Source organism: Macrotis lagotis, chromosome 8 (genome assembly GCF_037893015.1).
Source record: "Macrotis lagotis isolate mMagLag1 chromosome 8, bilby.v1.9.chrom.fasta, whole genome shotgun sequence".
In the NCBI taxonomy this organism is placed as follows: domain Eukaryota; kingdom Metazoa; phylum Chordata; class Mammalia; order Peramelemorphia; family Peramelidae; genus Macrotis; species Macrotis lagotis.
The window spans coordinates 37818190-37840003 of record NC_133665.1 but is presented as its reverse complement, the minus strand read 5'-3'; the positions used below and the strand labels follow the sequence as shown (position 1 = coordinate 37840003).

Below are 21814 nucleotides of genomic sequence, written 5' to 3'. Positions count from 1 at the left end.
GCAGGTCAAAAAACTAAAACTAAATGCTTAATTTATATTAATATAATTTACATGGACATTTTTTTAGGTTTTTTTTTTTTTTTGCAAGGCAAATGGGGTTAAGTGGCTTGCCCAAGGCCACACAGCTAGGTAATTATTAAGTATCTGAAGCTAGATTTGAACTCAGGCACTCCTGACTCCAGGGCTCGTGCTCTGTCCATTGCTCCACCTAGCCACTCCTATATGGACATATTATAATGAGAATTTCTTTTGTATATTGATTGACTCTGTGTAGCTGTTGAAATCCCTCCTAGTTCTCAAATTCTGTGATGTGTAGAGGTGAATTACCAAGATTTCTCAATGTATGCAAGTTGTAGTACAAGCTGTGATGCATTCTACTGTTCTGAGAAGTCTAGAATTTCTAATGACTAGCCTGGCAAGAGGGGTAGATGGAAGGAGTGCACGTTTATAAGCCCTTTTGTCTGTGGGGCACTATACTAAGTATTAAAGAGATGAGGAGGAAGCAGAGTGCTTTCTTGATGCAGGTAGCCAGTGTGGATAGGGGTAGAATGGAGTGACCCAGGGGTGGAATGGAGTGACCCAGGGGTTGAACCTGATGGACAGTCAGTGGCATGGCTTGACTTTCTCATAACATGGAGGCTTTAGAAAAGACACAGAAATGTTTGAGTCCGTGTCAGATGAAGATTTTTCCTAGAGGGTCAGGCAGCTAGGCTAGGGGTAGAATAGGCCAGAGGCAAGTCACCTGTGAATTCTTTGACCGTGGTAAACTATGAAGAAAAGAAATACAAAATAGTGGTCTAGTCTGTGCCACCCTCTTTGTTTCTAGAAATTGGATGGCAGAGTTATAAAGATGAGGGGCAGAGGTTATCAAAAACCATACAGTTTTTAGGCTGTCTGTAAACATTAGCTAGAGCACTGGACCTGAAGTCAAGAAGACTTGGATTTAAGTCCAGTCTCAGGCACTTCCTACTCTGGACCCTGGACAAGGTCCAGTGTTGTGAGGATCAGTTGAGAGAATAATTGTAAAGCATTTGGGACGTGGCTGGCTGGCACATAGTGGAGGCTATAGAAATGTTAGCTAGTAGTAGTAGTACTTTAGTAGTACTAGTAATAGTGTGAGAACCTGGTTCACTGACTTACAAGGGGAGGAACTGAATTATTTTGTTCTTGACGTTCTCCCTATTGATAAAAGCAGAAAAGAAAAGGAAGTCATAGTTAAATTGAAACATAGCTTGCAAATCTCTTTGAGAGGGAAATAAAGATTTAGTGTAGTGGATTTTTCTGACACTGAAAGGCAACAGGAGACATCAGTTCATGGGACTTTTAGTTACCTCATTTAGCAGTGCTCTTTTTTTGTGCAGGGCGGTGGGGTTAAGTGACTTGCCCAAGGACAGCTGGGTAGCAGTGTTCTTGATAAATATTTACAGAAAAACTACCATCAAAATAATTAGAGTATATGTACCAATATATTTTCCAGAAGTTGAAGAAGATAGAGAAATTCTATAAATGGCTGGATAAGACATTCCAAGTTAGACAAATGTGGTTTACATACTTTCAAATGCAAAAATAGTCTTGGGTGAAGATAAAAGAAAATATATTAGAAATTTGAAAGCTAAAGACTTGTAAATTATAGAAGTCTCATGATTTGGTTATGTCGGTGTAGTGTGTGTGTGTGTGTGTGTGTGTGTGTGTGTGTGTGAATTTAGAAGGCATCAGAAGAATTCTGAATGATAAATACCAATGGAGGTGGAGCCAAGAAGTTTGAGAAGAAGTTGTCTCCAAGCTGAACTTTGAACATTCTCTTCCAAACTACTTTAAAATAACAAATCAAATTCTATGATGGTACAGATAACAAAAGGTCAGAATAAAGACTCTTTTTTTTTAACCTAAGACAACTTAGGAGGTTGGAAGACAGGTCTGTGAAACTGAGATAGGGAATATTCCAGAGTCTATATGGCAGCAATACAAGGTATGGGCCTCAGAGGTGATGAGTACACCAGCAGCAGAAGCACCAGTATTGGGAGCTCTCTGTCTTCAGAGAGAGAGTAAAGAGTTTGGACAATTGGTCAGAGATTACAGGGGACTCCTGTGTGGACAGTAGGTGCAAGATTCTGCAATGCTTGCTATCTCCATTGCCCATTACCAAATTCAGGCTTGCAGTGCCAGAGCAGAGAGAAAGCAAGGGCCTTGGTCACAGCTCCAGGGTTAAAAGAAGCACTGGCACTTATGGGTTACAAGGGAGCAGGGAACCTTCCTGGTAAGTACTAGAAGGCAGACTTAGAGTGTATTAACCACACTTCTGGGAACACACCACCTTAGGAGTATCAAAAACTTAACAGACCCACTCCAGAACAGACTGTGAAAAAGTATGAGTGTGTTGACAAGGAAACAAGACACAAACCCAGAAGACATTGCTGACAAAATATCTACAAACAGATTGGATAAAAACCCAATAAGACTTCCCAGAAGGGATAAAGATTTTTGCAAGTCAAATGGGGTTAAGTGGCTTGCCCAAGGCCACACACAGCTTGGTAATTATTAAGTGTCTGAGATCGGATTTGAACTCAAGTACTCCTGACTCCAGGGTCAGTACTCTATCCACTCCACCACCTAGCTGCCCCTTAAAGATTTTTTTAAAAGAGAAGATATGACAAGCACTGAAGAACAAAAACAAAATTGATTATATGTTTTTAATTTATTTTTCCAATTATATGAAGATAGTTTGCAACAAAATTGTTTATATTTTGTCAAAAAATTACTATTGCAAAAGTTGTACTTGACTGGTTGGAGAAAAGATCAAAATTAGTATAAAGTTAGAAGAAAGAATAGGAATGGGGGGAAAATATGGAATCCAATTAAAACAACTGACCTATTTAAACAAATTATTGAAATTGCAAATTAGGAAGTGTAACTGCTTTAATTGTGAGATCCAAAGAACATAAAAAATATTTATCAACTAACTCTTGACCTATTTGCCATATAGAAAGATTTGACTGCCAAGGAAATTGTTTAGACTATATAAACTAGTAGTATTATGGAGGACAGTGGATAATTGAAGAATATTTATTCTTCATAAAACAAGGAAAAATAGTACAAGGAAAAAAATAGTTTGATTCCTTAATAAATGATCCATAAGAAGTTATCCCAATATAAAGATATAAAAGTTAAACTTTACAATAGGAAAACAAACAGATTACCTTAGGAAAAGATCTGCAAAGATTTTTATAGTCTTGTCACCATGTGGAACTACCACCACATTTGGACTCAACATAAATTAACAGTCCTACACATGCACTGAAAATGTCATTGAAGAAATATAGACCAAATGTGCAAAGCAGAAGGATCTCTGCTTGAGGTATTTGAAGAAGGAAAAGATACCAGAGGTATGGGGAAGAAACCAATGAAAAGAACATCCAGAAGTATCAAATCATATTTCTACCTTGACACACACACACACACACACACACACACACACACAAATAACATGGATATATGTTGTGTGTGTGTGTATATATATTTCACAAAGGATTTTCTTCATTATCACACATTTGATTGAAGAATGTAAAGAATCCAAGATTCTTTTGTGCTTATTTGTTATCTTCAGAAAAGTAATTGATTCATTAAAACTATATTGCTCAAGTCACTTAACTTACCTAGGCCTCAGTTACCTTACTTGTAAAATATGGAAGTTGGTCAGGATAGCTTCTGAGGTCCCTGTGAACCTGTGACCTGAATGGCTTCTCTAAAATGTGTCTTGTATATGTCAGACTCATACAAGATTACTTAAAAGTGGTATGTAACAGATAACCTTATTTGGATCTGATCATTAATGTCAAGCAAAAATAAGATGAAGTTAAAAGGAACCCTTATATAGAAGGTGCTCAGATGCTATTCTTTGCTGATCCAACATCTCTCAAGAAGCCCAGTAGAGGAAGAAAGCCTATTCTCTAAACTAAGTTATGCAATTGAATGATTAGCTTGTATAGACAAATTGAGCCTTTGGTTAAAAAAGATCATGTAACTAAAAGAAATGGTAGGATAAATAAAATGAATTACTATGTTACAGAGTGAACTCAGGAACTCATTACATCTAAAATTTGTATTGAATGAAAATTTAAATGGATTGATGTTTGTTTTAGCTGTCTAGTAGGTGTAATATCCCTAAACTGACAAAAGATGTAATTTTTGTGATAGAGCACTTTAGTTCCAAAGGTTTTTGTGAGATAGAATTTGAAAATCAATCTCCATAACATTGTGTTTTTTTTTTAACAAATTTCTAAGTTGTTTGTATTAGGACTATTAAGTGTAAAATTGAAAGCATTGAAGCAACATCATTTTGATGTTCTTTTGTTTATAAGACTTTATAGGTTTAAGTACTTTCCATAATTGGAAGTGAAAGATGCATGATTTCCCTAGACTATTTTCTTGGTTTGTTTCAGTATTGCATAAAGAATCAAATTCTTTTCTAATAATGTACCTTCCTTAAGAGATATATAGAAATTTAAATTTAACCAAGATATAACAAAGGTCAAGATTTTTGCATCATATGAATTTTTTATTTTACAAAAGAATTCACTTCAAAAATCTGCTAGGGTGACAGTTAAGTATTTCATAGATGAATAACTTGCATAGATTGAAAAAATGAAACTAAAGTAGTAAGAGCCACTGATAATTGACTATCAAAAAAAATATTGTGAAAGATACCTGAAATTATAATGGAAAATATTTAATTTATAAAATATGGATTAATATTTTAGGAACTACTGCATATTTTTTAATAAAATTAGCTATATTGGAAATAGTTTGTATAAAAATTATATAGATATACTGCTTTTGCTTAGTATCATCTCTGTTTTTAAAATATAGCTTAGCTCTTTTATGGTAAGTAAGACATACTTCCATAAACGTAATACAAGAGATATATGATAAGATAGTCAAATATTTATAAAAGTTGTTTTAAGGAATTGTAGAGAATATTATCAATTTCTGGTACTTTCTTTATAAATTTATTCTAAACATTTATGTCAGAAATTGAATTCAGACTTTTTATATAATAGTTTTCATAAAGCAAAATGTTCTTTGGTCCTCTGCTCTAAATAAAACCAGCTTTTTCCTTAAAGTTTCAGAGCCAGGTATATTTTACTTACTGAGCAAAATATAGTAAAGCGCAAGCATTGAAATCGACTTTTGGAATATTAGACAAAAATGTAAAATTTTAAGACATCACTGAGTTACTTTTCTCTCCCCCCCTTCAAAACTAGAGCTGGATTCTAGAATATTGTGGGAAATGTTCTCTGATTTCCCACCTTTGATTTAAACTTAATCCTTCTCATTGCTGCAATGGATTAAAACAATGCATTTTTTTCTTTTTTAATAATGAATGAGTACACCAGGTTAGAAAATGTATTTTATGCAACCAGATAAAATGATAATAATTAAAGGAAATTTTGGTCAAACCATACCCAGTATCTTTGATGTTATACTGAAATATAAGATAATCTAACTCATTCTGATATGTATTTATGAAGTATTTTTCAAAGCAATGAAATTATTAAAATAAAAGCTAGAAAAATTTTCAAAACCTTTTAAAATATTTAATATACATAAACATAGATACTTTCCTCAGGTCTCAGACTATCCACATAATGCAGTGCATATTAAATGTCCAGATTTTAGCATTATTAGAGAAAAAGATGTAAAATTAACTGACTTCTACTTTTTTATCCAAGTGTTCATTTCTGTGTAGACCTAGTCTTTGTCATGAATAATGACAGATAAGACTTTGCAATCTTTGTATAATTGAGTAATCTATAGCAGATAACTACATTTAATAGTATGATCGTTTTTCTAAGTTAGAGGTAGTTCTCTCTTTTCAAGGGTCACAATTTAGCAGTGTTTTCCAAATTATTTTACATGATTAATTAGGGTCTGTTGGTCCATATACTTTTCTAATAATGGCAAAGATCATCAGTTAAGTAATTGTTGTGGCCTACAACCACAATCTGTACACCCTTACCCCCCTGTACCTGCCTTCCCCCTCAAGTATCTTATTATTCTCAAAGGTGAAATAGTGTAAAAAAAAATCCATGCAGATTCATCATCCTCATTAAAAAAATATTACAAAGCACATATATTACTGATCACAATCACAGATTTTCAGAGTTGGAAGGGATCTTGAAGACTACTAGTAGAAGCTATATCTGAACAAAAATCCCATTTGCTATATCACCAGCAAGTGGTCAGCCTTTATTCTTTGTAAATCTTGGGTAACCAGAAACTTGATATTTGTAGGAGCTCCCTATTGTACTTGTTGTAGAATGTTGTTATAAATTTGCTTCTTTGCAAATTGTTCCTATTACTTTAAGTTCCCTCCTCTATGGTCAAGCAGAACAAATGCAATATAGATAACACAGAATATAAAGAAAAGAATCCTGATGATACTCTCACCTGTACTCTAGACTTCAAGAGTTGGGTTTTAGTGGGTTAAAAGTAAAAATAGAATTCGATGACTTAGAATTTTGCAGGGAAAATCAACTTAAAAAGAATGCAATGCTCCAGAGAATGAAATTCTGACCTATACATAGATCCAGGGAGAAATAAAAGGAAAAATTAGCTACAGTCACTTCTGTGACCTGACCAACCTTATCTTTCTATTTTTCATTTACCCATGACCTTAGTCCCCACCCTTCACCCCATTTCCTTGCCATCTCTCTACACTGGCTATTCCTGTGTTTGAAAGGTTTGCTGCCTTCTTAATTCAATTTCATTGAGACTCTTTCTTCCTTTATAATATACAATACAGGCACCATCTTCTACATGAAGATTACCTAGCTTCCCCCTGCTGCTAGTGCTCTCTCCCTCCCAAACTAACTTTCTATTAAACTTCTTTATATTTAGTCTGTTACTTAGATCTAATTTATATATTTTGAGCTCCAGTCAGCTTGAATAATTAGTCTGTTAGTTGATGTGAAGAATACTTGGCTCCCCCTCTGCTGCTAGTGTAAAAGGCAGTTGAAATGCAGGGGAAAGTACCTGATACAGGGGAACTTGAGTGCAGCCCAGTGGGAAATAGATGGCAGCCTAGACACAGATGGAGGTTTTGGAAGGAGCCATTCAATCAGAAAGAGGAGATTGACTGAGATAGGAATGAAGAAATAAGGTTCTTTTGCCTTCTTTTGCTTTTTGTTCTCACCCATCATTCCTGGGTATTATTTTTCCCATGCCCAATATGAATAAGGTCCAATTCTCCAAAGAAATAAAATAAAATATAAAGCACTTAACTCTGGACCAAACTCTGTCATTGTTCTGGGACTATATAAGTAAAAAGGGGAGGAGATTTACAAACTTTATTCATGACCCGAGGCAGATTTTTTTCCATAATGAGGCTAAAAGTGATATAGGGAGGAAAGATACATCTGATGAGGCAGTGTAAGAAGTGGCTTGAGAGGTAAGACTGGCCTTTTTTCTGAAGCATGGTAGTTCCACAGACAAAGTCACACTTAGGGAGGCCCAGGAGATTGGGAAGGCTCTGGAGAGTCAGGACACACCCTGACCCTGAGATTTATGTCTGTAAAATATGATGTGTTAAAAAAAAATTCTATTTTGAGGGGAAGAAGATAAGAGTGTAACCTAAACTAGTCTTTCCTTCAGTGGTCAGGGACCTGAGCATAGAATTTGAATAGTGTGGAGAGAGAGCAGTAAATTGTGGGTGATTGCAGCATCTAGTGGGGGCGAGAATTTTTTAAATATTCTGAACTTAAAATACTTTCCCCCTGCAGAAGTTCTATGTACAAAGTAGAATGCAAAATTATGAATTATAAATGTCTATATATCCAACTTATTTTTTATTTTAATAATATATAATAAATTCTATCAAAACTCTCCTACTTGTCTGTGCTTTCTTCTGAATTCTCTTCTTTTTTCTTCTTGTATATGCATTTTTAAAAGTGGTAAGAGTGCCTTCTTTTTGGTATTACTATTTTCCTTTCCCATAATCTTCCCCACTCAGTTAACAGAGAAAAAAAGAAGAGAAAAACTTGTAACAAATAAGCAAAGTCAAACAAACTGAATCTGTAGTTATGTCTCAAAAGATAATGTGTTCATTACTTTTCTGTCAAGAGGTGAGTTGGAGTCATGATTTTGAATAAATTATCTTCCTGTTTCTGTTTTTTTCACTATCTGTTGATACCAGCCAGGATTCTCTGAAATTTTTTCTTTCATCATTTCTTAAGAACAACAATATTGCATTATATTTGATCAGCCTTTCCCCAGGTATCTAAGAGGCCATTCAGCCCTCTCCTTAGGTGCTAGTTCCCTCCTTTACAGACTGACTGGACTGAAGCAGAGGAGAGATCTTTCATGAAGTAGAGCAGCATAGGATCAGAGATTTAGAGCTAGAAGTAACCTCAGAGGTCCTTTCATTTAACCTTTGCATTATACAGATGAAGAAATTGAGACCCAGAGAGGTTAAATAAGTAAGATCATACTAGTAGTGAGTCAGAAAAATTTGAATTGGGATCTTTTAACTCTTAATCTTGGGGGTTTATATGGTACCTTTCCCTTCTTCTCCTTCCCTTCCATCACGTTGGTTTAACTAACCTTTTTTAAATATGGTAAAGTGCATTTGAAATATTAGTTGAACTTTCCAGAGAGAGTTACATTTCATCCCCAGAGACTAGATGGGATTGAGGGTTTGGGGTGAAGTGAAAGGTGTGCGTGTTGCTAGGAAGGCTCATACATACTCTATCAGGGGATTTAAAAATAAGGGACTAGAGTCTTGAATTTTTAAAATAACTGAATAAGAAATTATTTTATTTTTTTTAGGGTTTTTTTTTTTGCAAGGCAGTGAGGTTAAGTGGCTTGCCCAAGGCCACACAACTAGGTAATTATTAAGCGTCTGAGACTGGATTTGAACCCAGGTGCTCCTGACTCCAAGGGCCAGTGCTTTATCCACTGCGCCACCTAGCTGCCCCTGAATAAGAAATTATAAAAGAATTTAGAAAATTGTTGAAAAGTACAACTGAATTTCTTTCACCAAAATAGCACTATCATCATTCCTAAACAATTTGTAATTTATACTTTGACAAAGAAATGTAATTTGTATCTTATTTATCTGCATGAAATTCCAACAGTTAATTTGAACATTTATTTATATAATGTTTGTATTTTTAGGTCTTTAATACAGTGTTTCTATCTCTTATTTGTAACAGCATGCCTTCTGGAAACTAGGGAATAACTCACTGACCTGTTGTTGGGAGCCTTTTTCATGTCACCTGTATAAATGAATATTAAGGTCATATAAAGCTGACAATGGTTTCTAAAAAAAATATGTAATTAAAAACAACAATAAAGAATTCTTCTCCCCTCTTCCTCATCTCCTATCATTCCAACACCTTCTGCCACTTTCTCCCTCAGCCGTGTCTCCCTTGATAGTGACTACAAAGGCTAATGGCTTCTCTGCCTATTCATCCCTGTTCCCCCTGACAGATTATCCTCTCTGTCATCCTCACTCTTTGTCTTATTTTCAATCCCCTTTTCTCCCTATTGGCTCATTTCCTATTACCTACAAATTTGCCCTTGCCTCCCCTGTCTTTGGGGGAAACCCCCCCCCCCAAAACCTCATTTGATCCTTCTACCCCACCTAGCCTTTTGGAACTAATTTTTTTTTATTAAAGATTTTATTTATTTTGAGTTTTACAATTTTTACCCCATCTTACTTCCCTCCCCCCCCCCCCCCCACAGAAATCAATCTGTCAGTCTTTACTTTGTTTCCATGTCGTACCTTGATCCAAATTGAATGTGATGAGAGAGAAATCACATCCTTAAGGAAGAAACAAAAAGTTATAAGAGATAACAAGATCAGACAATAAGATATCTGTTTGTTTGTTTGTTTGTTTGTTTGTTTTCTAAATGAAAATCCTTGAACTTTGTTCAAACTCCATGGTTCTTTCTCTGGATACAGATGGTATTCTCCATCGCAGACAGCCCCAAATTGTCCCTGATTGTTGCACTGATGGAAGGACTAAGTCCATCAAGGTTGATCATCACCCCCATGTTGCTGTTAGGATGTACATTGTTTTTCTGATTCTGCTCATCTCACTCGGCATCAGTTCATGCAAATCCTTCCAGGCTTCCCTGAATTCCCGTCCCTCCTGGTTTCTAATAGAACAATAGTGTTCCATGACATACATATACCACAGTTTGCTAAGCCATTCCCCAATTTAAGGACATTTGCTTGATTTCCAATTCTTTGCCACACAAACAGGGCTGCTATGAATATTTTTGTCCAAGTGATGTTTTTACCCTTTTTCATCATTTCTTCAGGGTATATACCTAGTAGTGGTATTGCTGGATCAAAGGGTATGCACATTTTTGTTGCCCTTTGGATGTAGGAACTAAATTTCTTAAAAAGGCTGTTTCTACTAGTTGCCTCTGCTTTGCCTCCCCTTGCTTTCTTCACAAGTTGACTTTATAATTACTCTGCTCTCTCCAGGGTTATCAGTGGTTTTTAGCGGCCTTCTCTTGGTCCTGTCCTTCACTCCTCTACTGCCTTTGCTGCCATTGATCACTCATTCCTTGATGTTTCTTTTGTTCTAGGTTTTCAGGACATATTTTCTCCCAGTTTTCCTCTTAACTTATCAGACTATCCTTTTGCTGTCTCCTTTTTTGGATCTTCCTCCAGAACATGACCTCTAAACATGTGTCCCTCCCAGTTCTCTAACATTTCTCTCTTCTCCTTTTATGCTACTTGACATGGTGATAAGCTCCTAGGGACCCAGTGTCTGTTGACCTCCAGTGCCCTTTCTGAACTCTGAGACTAACTCAATATGTCCCTTTGGGTTTTTTTTTGTTTTTGTTTTTGTTTTTGCTTTTTTGTAAGGCAATAGGGTTAAGGGACTTGCCCAAGGTCACAGAGCTATGTAATTGTTAAGTGTCTGGGAACAGATTTGAACTCAGGCCCTCTTGACTCTAGGTCCAGTGCTCTATTTACTATACCACCTAGCTGCCCCCTAACTCAATATATCTGAAGCAACTCATCTATTCCTCTGCCTCCTTCCCTAATCTTAATCACTGAATGGGCGATACCTCAGGTAAACTGACCTGGGAAAGACTTAGCTTTAAAAGGTCAAAGTTTCTCCATTGCATCCAAAACTATCTCTAGTTGTCCTGATATATATCTAGCCACTCAACTCTGGTGGCTTCAGAGGAGAAAGTAGGACTAGAGACTGCCATCCCCACTCCCTATTTTAAATCCAGTTAATTTGCACCAGTCACCTAGAAATCATTCTGATCTCCTCACTATCTCTCACCTCCATATCCTTTCTATTGCCAAGATCTATGGATTTCCTCATTGTAGCATGTATTGAATATGCCTCTTCTCTTCTGACACTGACACATGCTTTACTCGCCTGGCTTAGTGCAATAGCCTTTTGGTGGGTCAGCCTGCTTCAGATCTCTTCCCATTCAGCCAATAAAAGGATTTTCCTAAAATGTAGTTCCAATCATCACATTTTACTTAAACACACACACACACACACACAGTGAAAGGCATCACATTATGTCTTACTTGTCACCATTTTGGGAATACTCTTCCCTCCTATTCTCCCACAATTGACCTCCCTGACTTCTTTTAAGGACCAGTTAACCTAGCTATGTGACCTTGGGCAAGTGTATGGTTAATACATAAGATATAAGATTTTTCATGGTAAGTTTATAGTTTAGCCACAGATAATTACTGAGCCTCAGTTTACCTCTGGTATACAGAGAATTACTGATCCCCCATTCACCCCGATGGATGGAGAGAGGAGATAAGCAAGATTGATCTTAGGCCTATATTTAAAACAGCTTGCGCATTTAAAAGAACTGATGAATGTCCTTGAGTAGTCCTGACCAGGCTCTCAAGGCCACACTTGATTAACCCTGCCTATCTCTTAAGGAACTAGCCATTCCTGAATGTAAATACCATAATTCTTGGGGTTCAGGGATGGGTGACTCCCTCCTTGGACAATGTGGAAAATTTGATTTTATTCCACAAAAAATTGGCAAGAAGCCTTCTTTGTCTTCAAATTATATAAGATCTAATTAGACCATAGCCTAATAGGAGTCTCACTCATGGAGAGGACACTCTTTCTGGGACCTTCCTGATCAGGACTCTGAAGGGTATACTTTAGAACACCCCAGCCACTGTTGATTCAGATGTTGAAACTCCCCTGGATCAGTGATGTTTTCTCCTAATATGTATGTTTATGTAGGTTTTGCACTTCTTTTTGTTGTATTAAGACTTATTGATTACTTTTGCTGTAAAATTGATTTATTTCTGCTTGTTTTATAATTATTTTATTAAATATTCTTTTTAGTTTTTTTTGTTGTGAACGTGTCACTTTGTAGGAGTGAATTGAAACCAAAACTCATTAATCAAACAAGTCACTTGACTCTATTGCCTTGCAACCCCCCCAAAAAAAAAAGTCAGTTAAAATCTTATCTTCTACAGGAAGCTGTCTCCTTTACCCCCCCTCTTAATTTTAAGACCTCTCTATTTGTCCTATATATAGATTGCTTTGTATATATTTGTTTGCATATTTTCTCTCCCATTTTAGTGAAAGCTTGAGGTCAGGAACTGTCTTTTGCCTCCTTTATGGTATTCCATTGCTTAGCATAGGATATCGAAAATAGTAACTACTTAATAGATGTTTACTGATTAGGTTCCATTGTCATTGGAATCTCAGATATTTGCCTATGAATGAAAATGAATTATAGACAAAATAGAAAACCTTATATTTTTTCTTAAATTACATGATATTTTACCTGAAAATCCTTTTTATTTTAGATGGAAACTCAGGAAATAAGCACTTTATAATCATTATCTTATTTAATCCTCTAGAAGGTTGGTGCTATTACTATCCTCATTTTACAGTTGAGAAACTGAGGCAAAGAGAAGTTAAGTGATTTGCCCAGGATCACATAACTATTAAGTATCTGAGGTCAAATTTGAACTCGGGTCTTCCTGACACCAAACCTAGCACTCTGAACACTTGTGATGTTGTCAGTTGCCCCATTCTTATTGAAACTCTTAGTATAATTTTGCTATCTTAGTATACTTTGCTGTGTATAATTCAGTCCTCCATGGGATGCTTGATGCTTTCTAAAAGTCTTGGATTTCTCATTTTTTAAACAAAGAGACACAATTAGAATTAGTATCACTTGGAGATGTCTTAGTTATGAGAGTGGTATCAAATTTGCAGCTACTTAGATATGTAATCTGCCTAAAAAATTAATTTCTCTGAACATGAATTAGTTTGTTTTTAAATTAGCAGATTGAACTAGATGACCTGTAAGGTACTTTTCACTTTAAAATTTAATTTTTTTTTTAGATTTTTTTCAAGGCAATGGGGTTAAGTGGCTTGCCCAAGGCCACACGGCTAGTTAATTATTAAGTGTCTGAAGTTGGATTTGAACCCAGGTACTCCTGACTCCAAGGCCGGTGCTCTATTCACTGTGCCACCTAACTGCCCCTAAAATTTAATTTTTAAAGCTGATTTAAGCCTTAAAGATACTCTGTCAAACCTTCTCATTTTCTGAATGAAGAAGTTGAGACCCAGATATGACTAAGACCTTCATCCCCCCCCACCCCTTTTTTAAGGTCTTTCTAAAGTATAATAACAATTTTGCTGGTTTTTCCACAGGAGAGATTGGAAGAGTGCATAGAGCAATTGAAGGTAGAAAGGATTATGAGAATCAAGGCTGACAAACGAGTAACTGAGGTAAAATTAAAATAATTTGGGTTTTGTGATTTATGTTTGAATTGAAATATTTAGGCTTTAGAATGAAGTTAGAAAGTACATTTGAAAATTGGTCTCTATTAACAATAAAGTTGAATTGGGCAGCTAGGTGGCACAGTGAATAGAGCACTAGACCTGGAGTCAGGAGGACCTGAGTTCAAATCCAGCCTCAGACACCTAATAATTGCCTAGCTGTGTGACCTTGGGCAAGCCACTTAACCCCATTGCCTTGCCAAAAAAAAAACACAACAACTAAAAAAAAGGCAATAAGGTTGAATTCGTGCACATATTCTGTTAGTCTACAGAGGCAAGGCAGAAAGGGTAACATGAGCAAAGGCATAGATGAAAGAATGTACGCAACAATCTGGTGGGAAAACATGGGTGAAGCCGAAATGGTAAAGTAAGCATTTCTGGTAACCTGGTATGAATTGGATCAATTATTTTTATGTTTTTTGGTGATAATATAATCATTTAGACTTATGGAATCACAAGTTTTCTGTGTAGTCACTTAGAAGAGACAGTATGGGAGTTGGCCCCAGAGTCAGGAAGATGAGACTTCCAAGTTCACTTCTGACATATTCAGACTTCTGACAGTTGGCAAGTTTTTGATAACTGTTGGTAGAAGTGGTTTTACTGGGAACTCCCCTATTACTTTGAGAGAGATGTAGTCTTCTTTTTGTTAAGAAGGAAGATTTAATAAATAAAAAATGAATTAAAATATTTTATGCTATTACTTCAAGATTATGGGAAATAGCATCTGATCTCAAGTGTTTCTTGATAGGATACAACTATAAGTTTCTAATTCCTTTTTTTTTCATTTAAACTTCATTGTTTTCAATGAATGATAATTAATATTCTTTTCTAGCTGGAACTTGAAAATTCCCAGTTGCGAAATATGAATTTCTCTCTATCTGAAGCTCTTCATGCACAGTCACTGGCAACCATGATTTTGGAAGATGATGGAGTTTTGGGCAGTATTGAGACATCTTTCCAGAAGTTCCATGCTTTTTTGGATCTCCTTAAAGATGCTGGGTAGGTTACATGCTGTTTCTTCCCTTGACTTAGCTTTAACTTTCGAAATTTTTAACATTTGCCCAAAGAAGATTCAGCTTTCAACTAATGGCACTTATAATTAATTATTTTCTCTACTGATAATGTATAAAACTCTATCAAATTGCATAATGGATTATACTAAAAAATGAAAACTCAATAGTGAATTTATATTTCTAAAGGGTTAGGTAGGTAGAAAGTACATTCATGCAAAGATAACCCTTCAATAATAGTTCATTAGAAGATCATTCTCAAAATGTGCACAACTTAAGAGAGCATAAGAAGGTGAATTAGGTAGAAAAAGGCCTATATTAGGCAAATATGAGACCACATTTTAGACAGTTTCTTTGCTCTGATGTGGGACATATTATATGCATTTATAATAACCTTTGATTTTTCTCCTCATTCAATCTCTCTTCTAGACTTGGGCAACTCGCCACAGTAGCTGGTATAAATCAGTCGGATTTTGATTTCCTAGATCATCCCCAGATGAATTCTACAAGTAATGGTTCACTTGTAGAAGAAAGGAAGGAACTTGAAGGAAGGTCAGAAACTAATCAGAATACCCCAGGACATATGCAGAGTATCCAGGTAAGCCAAGGTATACCAGGAGCAGGCACATCACCTTGCATTGTGCCTTTTCTCTCTATTTCATTTTGTTTTCAGCCATCTTAATATAATTAAAGGATCTCTTGATTTCATCATTACTGAGAAGAGCTGTTCAATAATAGTAGGTTCATGGTTTAACTTTGCAAATGCTGCCTTAGTGTTCATTTTATCTTAGTATATTATGAGCATGAAATTTTAAAATTGCATTATTCATTTCTCCATTTTTTTTTAATTTAATATGTATTGGACTGCAATATAATTGGAAAGCTAGATGGCAGTGCTGGTCTAGGAGTCAGGAAGACTCATATTCCTGAGTTCAAATCCATCCTCAGACACTAGCTATGTGACCCTAGACGAGTCACTTAAACTTGTTTGCCATAATTTCTTCATCTATAAAATGAGCCTGAGAAGGAAATAGCAAACTACTCCAATATCTCTGCTAGGAAAATCCTAAAAGTGACTAAATGACAATAATAATATAATAATTTTTATTTATATAATCAGACTAAATTAATATGTTACTATTGGCTAGTACGCAGTCAAGAAATCAGCAAACGTTTTTAGGTGCCAACTGTGTACCAAACACTGGACTAAGTTCTGGGGATGCAAAGAAAGGCCAAAAAAAAAAAAACTCTGAAGGAGTTTACAGTTTAGTGGAGACAATATAGAAGCAACTTTGTACAAATAAGATACAGAAAAAATGGGAGAGATCTGAGGGAAGGTGCTAATATTAATATAGAGGACTGGGAAAGGGTTTTGTACATAATATTAGAGTTTAGCTGAGACTTGAATGAAGTCAGTCAAACTAGGAAGAAGGTAAAAATGAGAAAGGAGAGAATTACAGGAGCAGGGCACAGCCAGTGGGAATGCCTCAGAGTTGAAAGATGGAGTGTTATGCAAGGAATAGTGAGAAAACCAGTCACCAAGTCTCATGGCATGCAGAGTGGGGAGAAGACTAGTACAATGAGAAGGAACCAGGTTATGAAGGGCTTTCAAAGCTAAAGACAGGATTTTATATTTGATCCTGGAGACAACAGGGAGCTACTGGAGTTAATTAAATAGGGAGTGACATCTGCACATTTGCAGTTTAGTAAGATCATTTTGATAACTGATGTGGAGGATGAATATAACTGGAATAGTCTTGAGGCAGGGAGATCTGCCAGCAGACTGTTGCAGTAGTCCAAGTGGGGGGGAATGAGGGTGTCAGCTGTGTTAGAAAAGAGAAGGTGGTATATGAGAGAGACATCACAAAAGTAGAAATAAGCAAGGTAGAAAAACTTAGCAACTTAATGGATGTAGGTAGTGGAGGATGATGGTGAAGCCTAGATTCTTTTTTTTTTAATTATAAAGATTTTATTTATTTTGAGTTTTACAATTTTTCCCCTAATCTCACTTCCCTCCCCCCACCCCCAAAGAAGGCAGTTTGTCAGTTTTTACATTGTTTCCATGGTAAACATTGATCCAAATTGAGTGTGATGAGAGAGAAATCATATCCTTAAAGAAGAGACAAAAAGTCTTAAGAGATAACAAGATCAGACAATAAGATATCTGTTTTTTTTTTCTAAATTAAAGGGAATAGTCCTTGAACTGTGTTCAAACTCCATGGCTCTTTATCTGGATACAGATCGCACTTTCCTTTGCAGACAGCCCAAAATTGTTCCTGATTGTTGCACTGATGGAATGAACGAGTCCTTCAAGATTAAGCATCATCCCCATGTTGTTGTTAGGGTATACAGTGTTTTTTCTGGTTCTGCTCATCTCACTCAGCATCAACTCATGCAAATTCCTCCAGGCACGAAGCCTAGATTTTCTTAAGAGCTAGAATACATGAAATTTAATATGATAATTTTTATTTACAGGCTGCTTTTATATATTGTTTTTCTTATTTATTACAATTGTAATAAGGTGTAGATGGTCAAAATGAGGTTCAGACTGAAAGGGGTCATACATTCTGAAACAGAGATCTAAGAAAGATTATGACTTTCCCAACATTTCAATCATTTTCTTCTCTTGATGTGAACCCTATGGAGGTTTTCTTGGCAAAGATACTGGAGTAACTGTTTGGGTTTTTTTTTTTACTAATTTTTTTCTCCAACTCAATTTTACAAATGAGGAAACTAAGGCACCCAGGGTTCAGTGATCTGCCTAGTAACATAGGTAGTAGGTGTCAGAGGTCAGATTTGAACTAAGCAAGCTAAGTCTTCCTAATTCTAGGCCCAGCTTTCTTACCTACCATGCCACTTAGCTGCCAATCTAAAGTTACATAGCAGTTAATATAACTTGAACTAGAATCAGATAACAATGCCTAAGTCAGTGTTCTTTCTACTGTACTAATGGTTTAAGAGTTTTAATGTGAGGAAGATACAAAATAATTCAATTCTTTATAAAGAGAAAAAAAGTGTTAATAGTTTAGTTTGATCTAAAACAAAAGGTTAGTAAGCATTGATTTGGTTACCAATTGATCCTATGTCTATAGAAGTTTTTGAAGATGGAATATACCTGGACTTTATCTAGGATGATTGAGACTTTCACATGCTTTGAAGTAAGATCTAGGCCACATGACCTCTTAAGATTCTTTCCAGATCAGTGATTAGTAGATAGGTGCCTTTTAGATTTGACAAGATAGGAAAGTAAAATTATAAAACAAACCCTGAGAGCTTTATGACTATTTACCATCTGCTGGTATAAATAAACTATTTTGCAGGAAGGCAAAAAATAAGAAATCAGAATAAAAAGTGCAATAATAGAAATTAAGTATGTAAATGAATGATTGTGACTTAGAAAGGCATTTTTTATAGTTCTCATAAAAGTAAATAAATGTATAAATATGTATTCCTACAGGAAAAGGTTGAGAATTAATTTTTAGTTATCCAGATTAATATGAGAACCCAGGTAGTGTTTGTAAATGAGCATCACTAACTTAGTTTTGTTCAGTATAGGAAAATAGCCATCTCCTTGGAGGTGACCCACTAGGACTTTATTCCCTGGCTTCTGCTTTCTCTTCTTTCCCTGTTGCAGACCCTTTCTTGAAACTAACAGAAAGGGCTATGTGCTGTGCCAGCTTTAATTTGGTCAGCTTGAATCTTTCCCACAATGACATGCTCCCTCCCTTAAGTCTTTAAATGAGAATTTAATGATTAATAAAGCATATATGAAGAAAAATATCAACATAGATAAAAATGACATCACAGAAAGGAAAGGTAAGGGATAAAGAAGAAAAAAGTTAACCAACTGGGAGATGCCAACACCTGGAAATCTGACTGTCTAGGGAAGTTGAGTCACAACATGGCCTCCAGGGTCTCAATTGAGAAAGTCCCCTTGGCAGAGCATCCTCTCCAAAGGGGGTGACTTCTAAAGCCTACTTTGCCAAGTGAGACCTTTATAGTGCTTCCACAGAAGTGGCCCAGGTCCAAGGTTTTACAAGACTGAACTCAGTGATCAGTGGGCTCTCGACTGAGCTCAATCATCTGCGAGTTTTAGCCAAAACACCCTCAGATCCTGTGTACAATCACTTTCTACAGGTGTCTTGTGGTAAACGCCCAGGGATAGGCCAAGACCCCAGGTGTGGACCCCAAAATATATTAACCAAGAATGTTGCCCAGCCCACCCTGCCCTAGAACATGCTTTGATTAATCATACTTTAGTTCAGTGTGCTTGGGTAGTTCCTCCTCCTTGGACCATGATGACTGAAAGGAAAGATCTCAACTTAAACCTTCACCCTTCAGAAGCATACCCTGTAAAATTTTTTGGAACATGATAGCTTATTTGCTTATAAGTGAGATTTTGGTGGGCAATAGGAAATGGCCTTAGACATAGCTGAGTATTTGTTGAAGCTTCTCAAGAGCAAGACGACCATAGGAGAAATGAACCCCCAGAACTTTGTGGGTAAACAGCAATTGAATTTTAAATACCTTTTATGTTCATTAGTAAAATCACAGTAGCCAATAGAAATTTCATACTATTATTAATTTGAATTATATTTTCAGTTTCAGAAAGTTACCAGCAATGTTAGAACATTTTTGTCTCTTGATGCATTTCAGTTTCCAGTTTCCATTCAGGAGGCTTTATCTTCTTCCAAAGAAGTCCAGGAAATCAAGAGCACTGATCATCAACAGGTTTCTTCTAAAGAATTTGTGCCTGCATCATCATTATCATTTTTAGCAAATATGATTGTTGAAACTCAAGAACAAAGAAAAGAAGAGGAGTCTTCCAGAAATAGAACTTATTCAGAGAAAAGTGCCAGAATGAGTGAACATTCCTCAAAACACTCTTCAAATAAACAATCTGAAAGTTCTCGTTCCTCCTCTGAGAGCCTGATAAGCCAGAAAAGCAAAGGCCATAGGGAGCATACCCCTTTGGCTCACGAAAGAGTAAAACATTCAACTTCAAAAAAATACAGTCTTTCTCGGAAAGAGACAGGAGATGTGACAGTAATGTCCAAGATAGAAAAAAGTAAACACAAAACAGAACATTCCAAAAGTGAAACAGTAATATCTGATCTTGAAATTTCAGAAAGTATACATTCTCTATCAAGCGTATGACTCAGGTCTGGATATTTGAAATTATGTCTTGCCTTAAAAACTTCAATAAACTTGGAAGCATGGACCTGGAAACCATTTGAGAAACTTTACTATACTTGTACTGTAATGATGAAATGTTTGGTGTGCATATCTTTCTCATAATATAAACATTTGAACAGGATTTTGTTACAGAAACACAAATCCCTAAAGGATCTTTGATTTTCTGAACTTTCATGAATCTTTTAAAAAAATTTTTTTCTTTTGCATGTAAAAATTTTCAATATTTGTTTTTTAAATTTTGAGTTTCAAATTCTTTCTCTTGATCCCTCCCTAAGAAGGCAAGCAATTTTATATAGGCTATGTATGTGCAGTCTTGCAAAATATATTTACATTATTAAGTCATGTTGTGAAAGAAAACAGTCATCCACCCCAAAAAAATAAAGTAAAAAAAAGTATGCTTTGATCTGCAGACTCCATCATTTCTTTCTCTAGAAGTGAATAGAATTTTTCATCTTCAGTCCTTAAGAATTATTTTAGATCATTGTATTCCTGAGAGTACCTAAGTTATTCACAGTTGATCATTGTATAGTATTGGTCAGTGTTGTGGTTCTGTCATTTCATTTTGCTTCAGCTCATTTAATACTTTTCAGGTGATAGTTCATCACAATCGTATATCACAATTTGTTCAGCTATTCCTCAGTTACTGTGCATACCCTCAATTTCCAATTCTTTGCCATCACAAAAAGAGCTGTTGGAAATATTTCTGCTCTCAGCTAGGTAGTCCTGTGAATAGATAGGACTTGAGTTAGGAAGACTCTTATCCAAATTCAGCCTCAGATGTTTACTGGCTGTGGTAATCCTAGGCAAGACATTTAATACTATTTGCTATTTAATACTATGAACTGGAGAAGAAAATGGCCAACAACTTCAGCATCTTTGTCTAGAAAACCCAATCCCAACCAGTTGTACGTTACTAAAACAACACAAGGCAGTGGGTCCTTTTCCTTTCCTTTCCTTTTCTTTTTTTTTTTTTTTCTTAGATCTCCGGGATGCAGAGCTGGCAGTACTATTGCTGGTTAAAGGGTACTGGTATAAAGATATGCACAGTTTTATAGTATTTTGGGCACACTTCTAAATTGCTCTCAAGAGCAATATTAGTGTTCCATTTTTCCTACATTGCTTCCAACATTTGTCGTTTTCCTTTTCTGTCATTTTCAGCAATCTGATGGGTAGGAGGTGGTTATCTTGGAGCTGTTTTTAGTTTGCATTTCTCTAATCAATAATGATTTGGACTTTTTTAAATTGACTATGGATAAATTTGATTTCTTTGAAAATTTCATATCCTTTGATCATTTATTAATATTTATAAATTTGTATTTTTATAAATTTGACTCCATTCTCTATATGAGTAAAAAAAGCTTGATAGAAACTTTGAGTACACATTTTCCCCAGTTTTCTGCTTTCCTTCTAATCTTGACCAATTTGGTTTTATTTTTGAAATTCTTTTAAAATTTAATATATTTTCCTCCTGTTTATTCTTCTCCTTTCATTCTGTCTTCTCAAAAGTATTTTGCTTCTGACCACTATTGATCATCCTTCCTCCCTTCTATTGTTCTTCCCCCTACTTATCACCCTCACTCCCTACTTCCCTGTAGGGTTAGATAAGATTTATATGCTGAGCTGAGTGTGTATGTTAGACTTTCTTTGAGTCATTTCAGAAGAAAGTAAGTTTGAAGCACTGTCTCACATTCCCCTTTCCTCCATCTATTTTAATCTCCATTGTAAAAGCTCTTTTGCTCCTCTTTAATGTGAGATAATTTACCCCATTTTATCTCTCCCTTCCTCTTTCTCCCAGTG

The 21814-nt window shown here is 35.7% G+C and overlaps 1 protein-coding gene across 3 annotated transcripts in view; it reads left to right on the top strand.

Moving 5' to 3' along the window:
* Positions 1 to 21288, top strand: part of CEP78 (centrosomal protein 78) — a 42421-nt gene extending 21133 nt beyond the window's left edge. For 2 of the 3 annotated variants that reach the window (XM_074196700.1, XM_074196697.1), the window contains 4 exons: positions 13683 to 13760; positions 14644 to 14810; positions 15251 to 15419; positions 19424 to 21288. In XM_074196700.1, coding sequence (XP_074052801.1) covers positions 13683 to 13760; positions 14644 to 14810; positions 15251 to 15419; positions 19424 to 19978 — 969 coding nt within the window. In that variant the 3' untranslated portion in view covers positions 19979 to 21288. The remainder of the gene's footprint in view (positions 1 to 13682; positions 13761 to 14643; positions 14811 to 15250; positions 15420 to 19423) is intronic. The other variant, XM_074196699.1, reaches the window with a different exon arrangement.
* Positions 21289 to 21814: the final 526 nt, after the last annotated feature.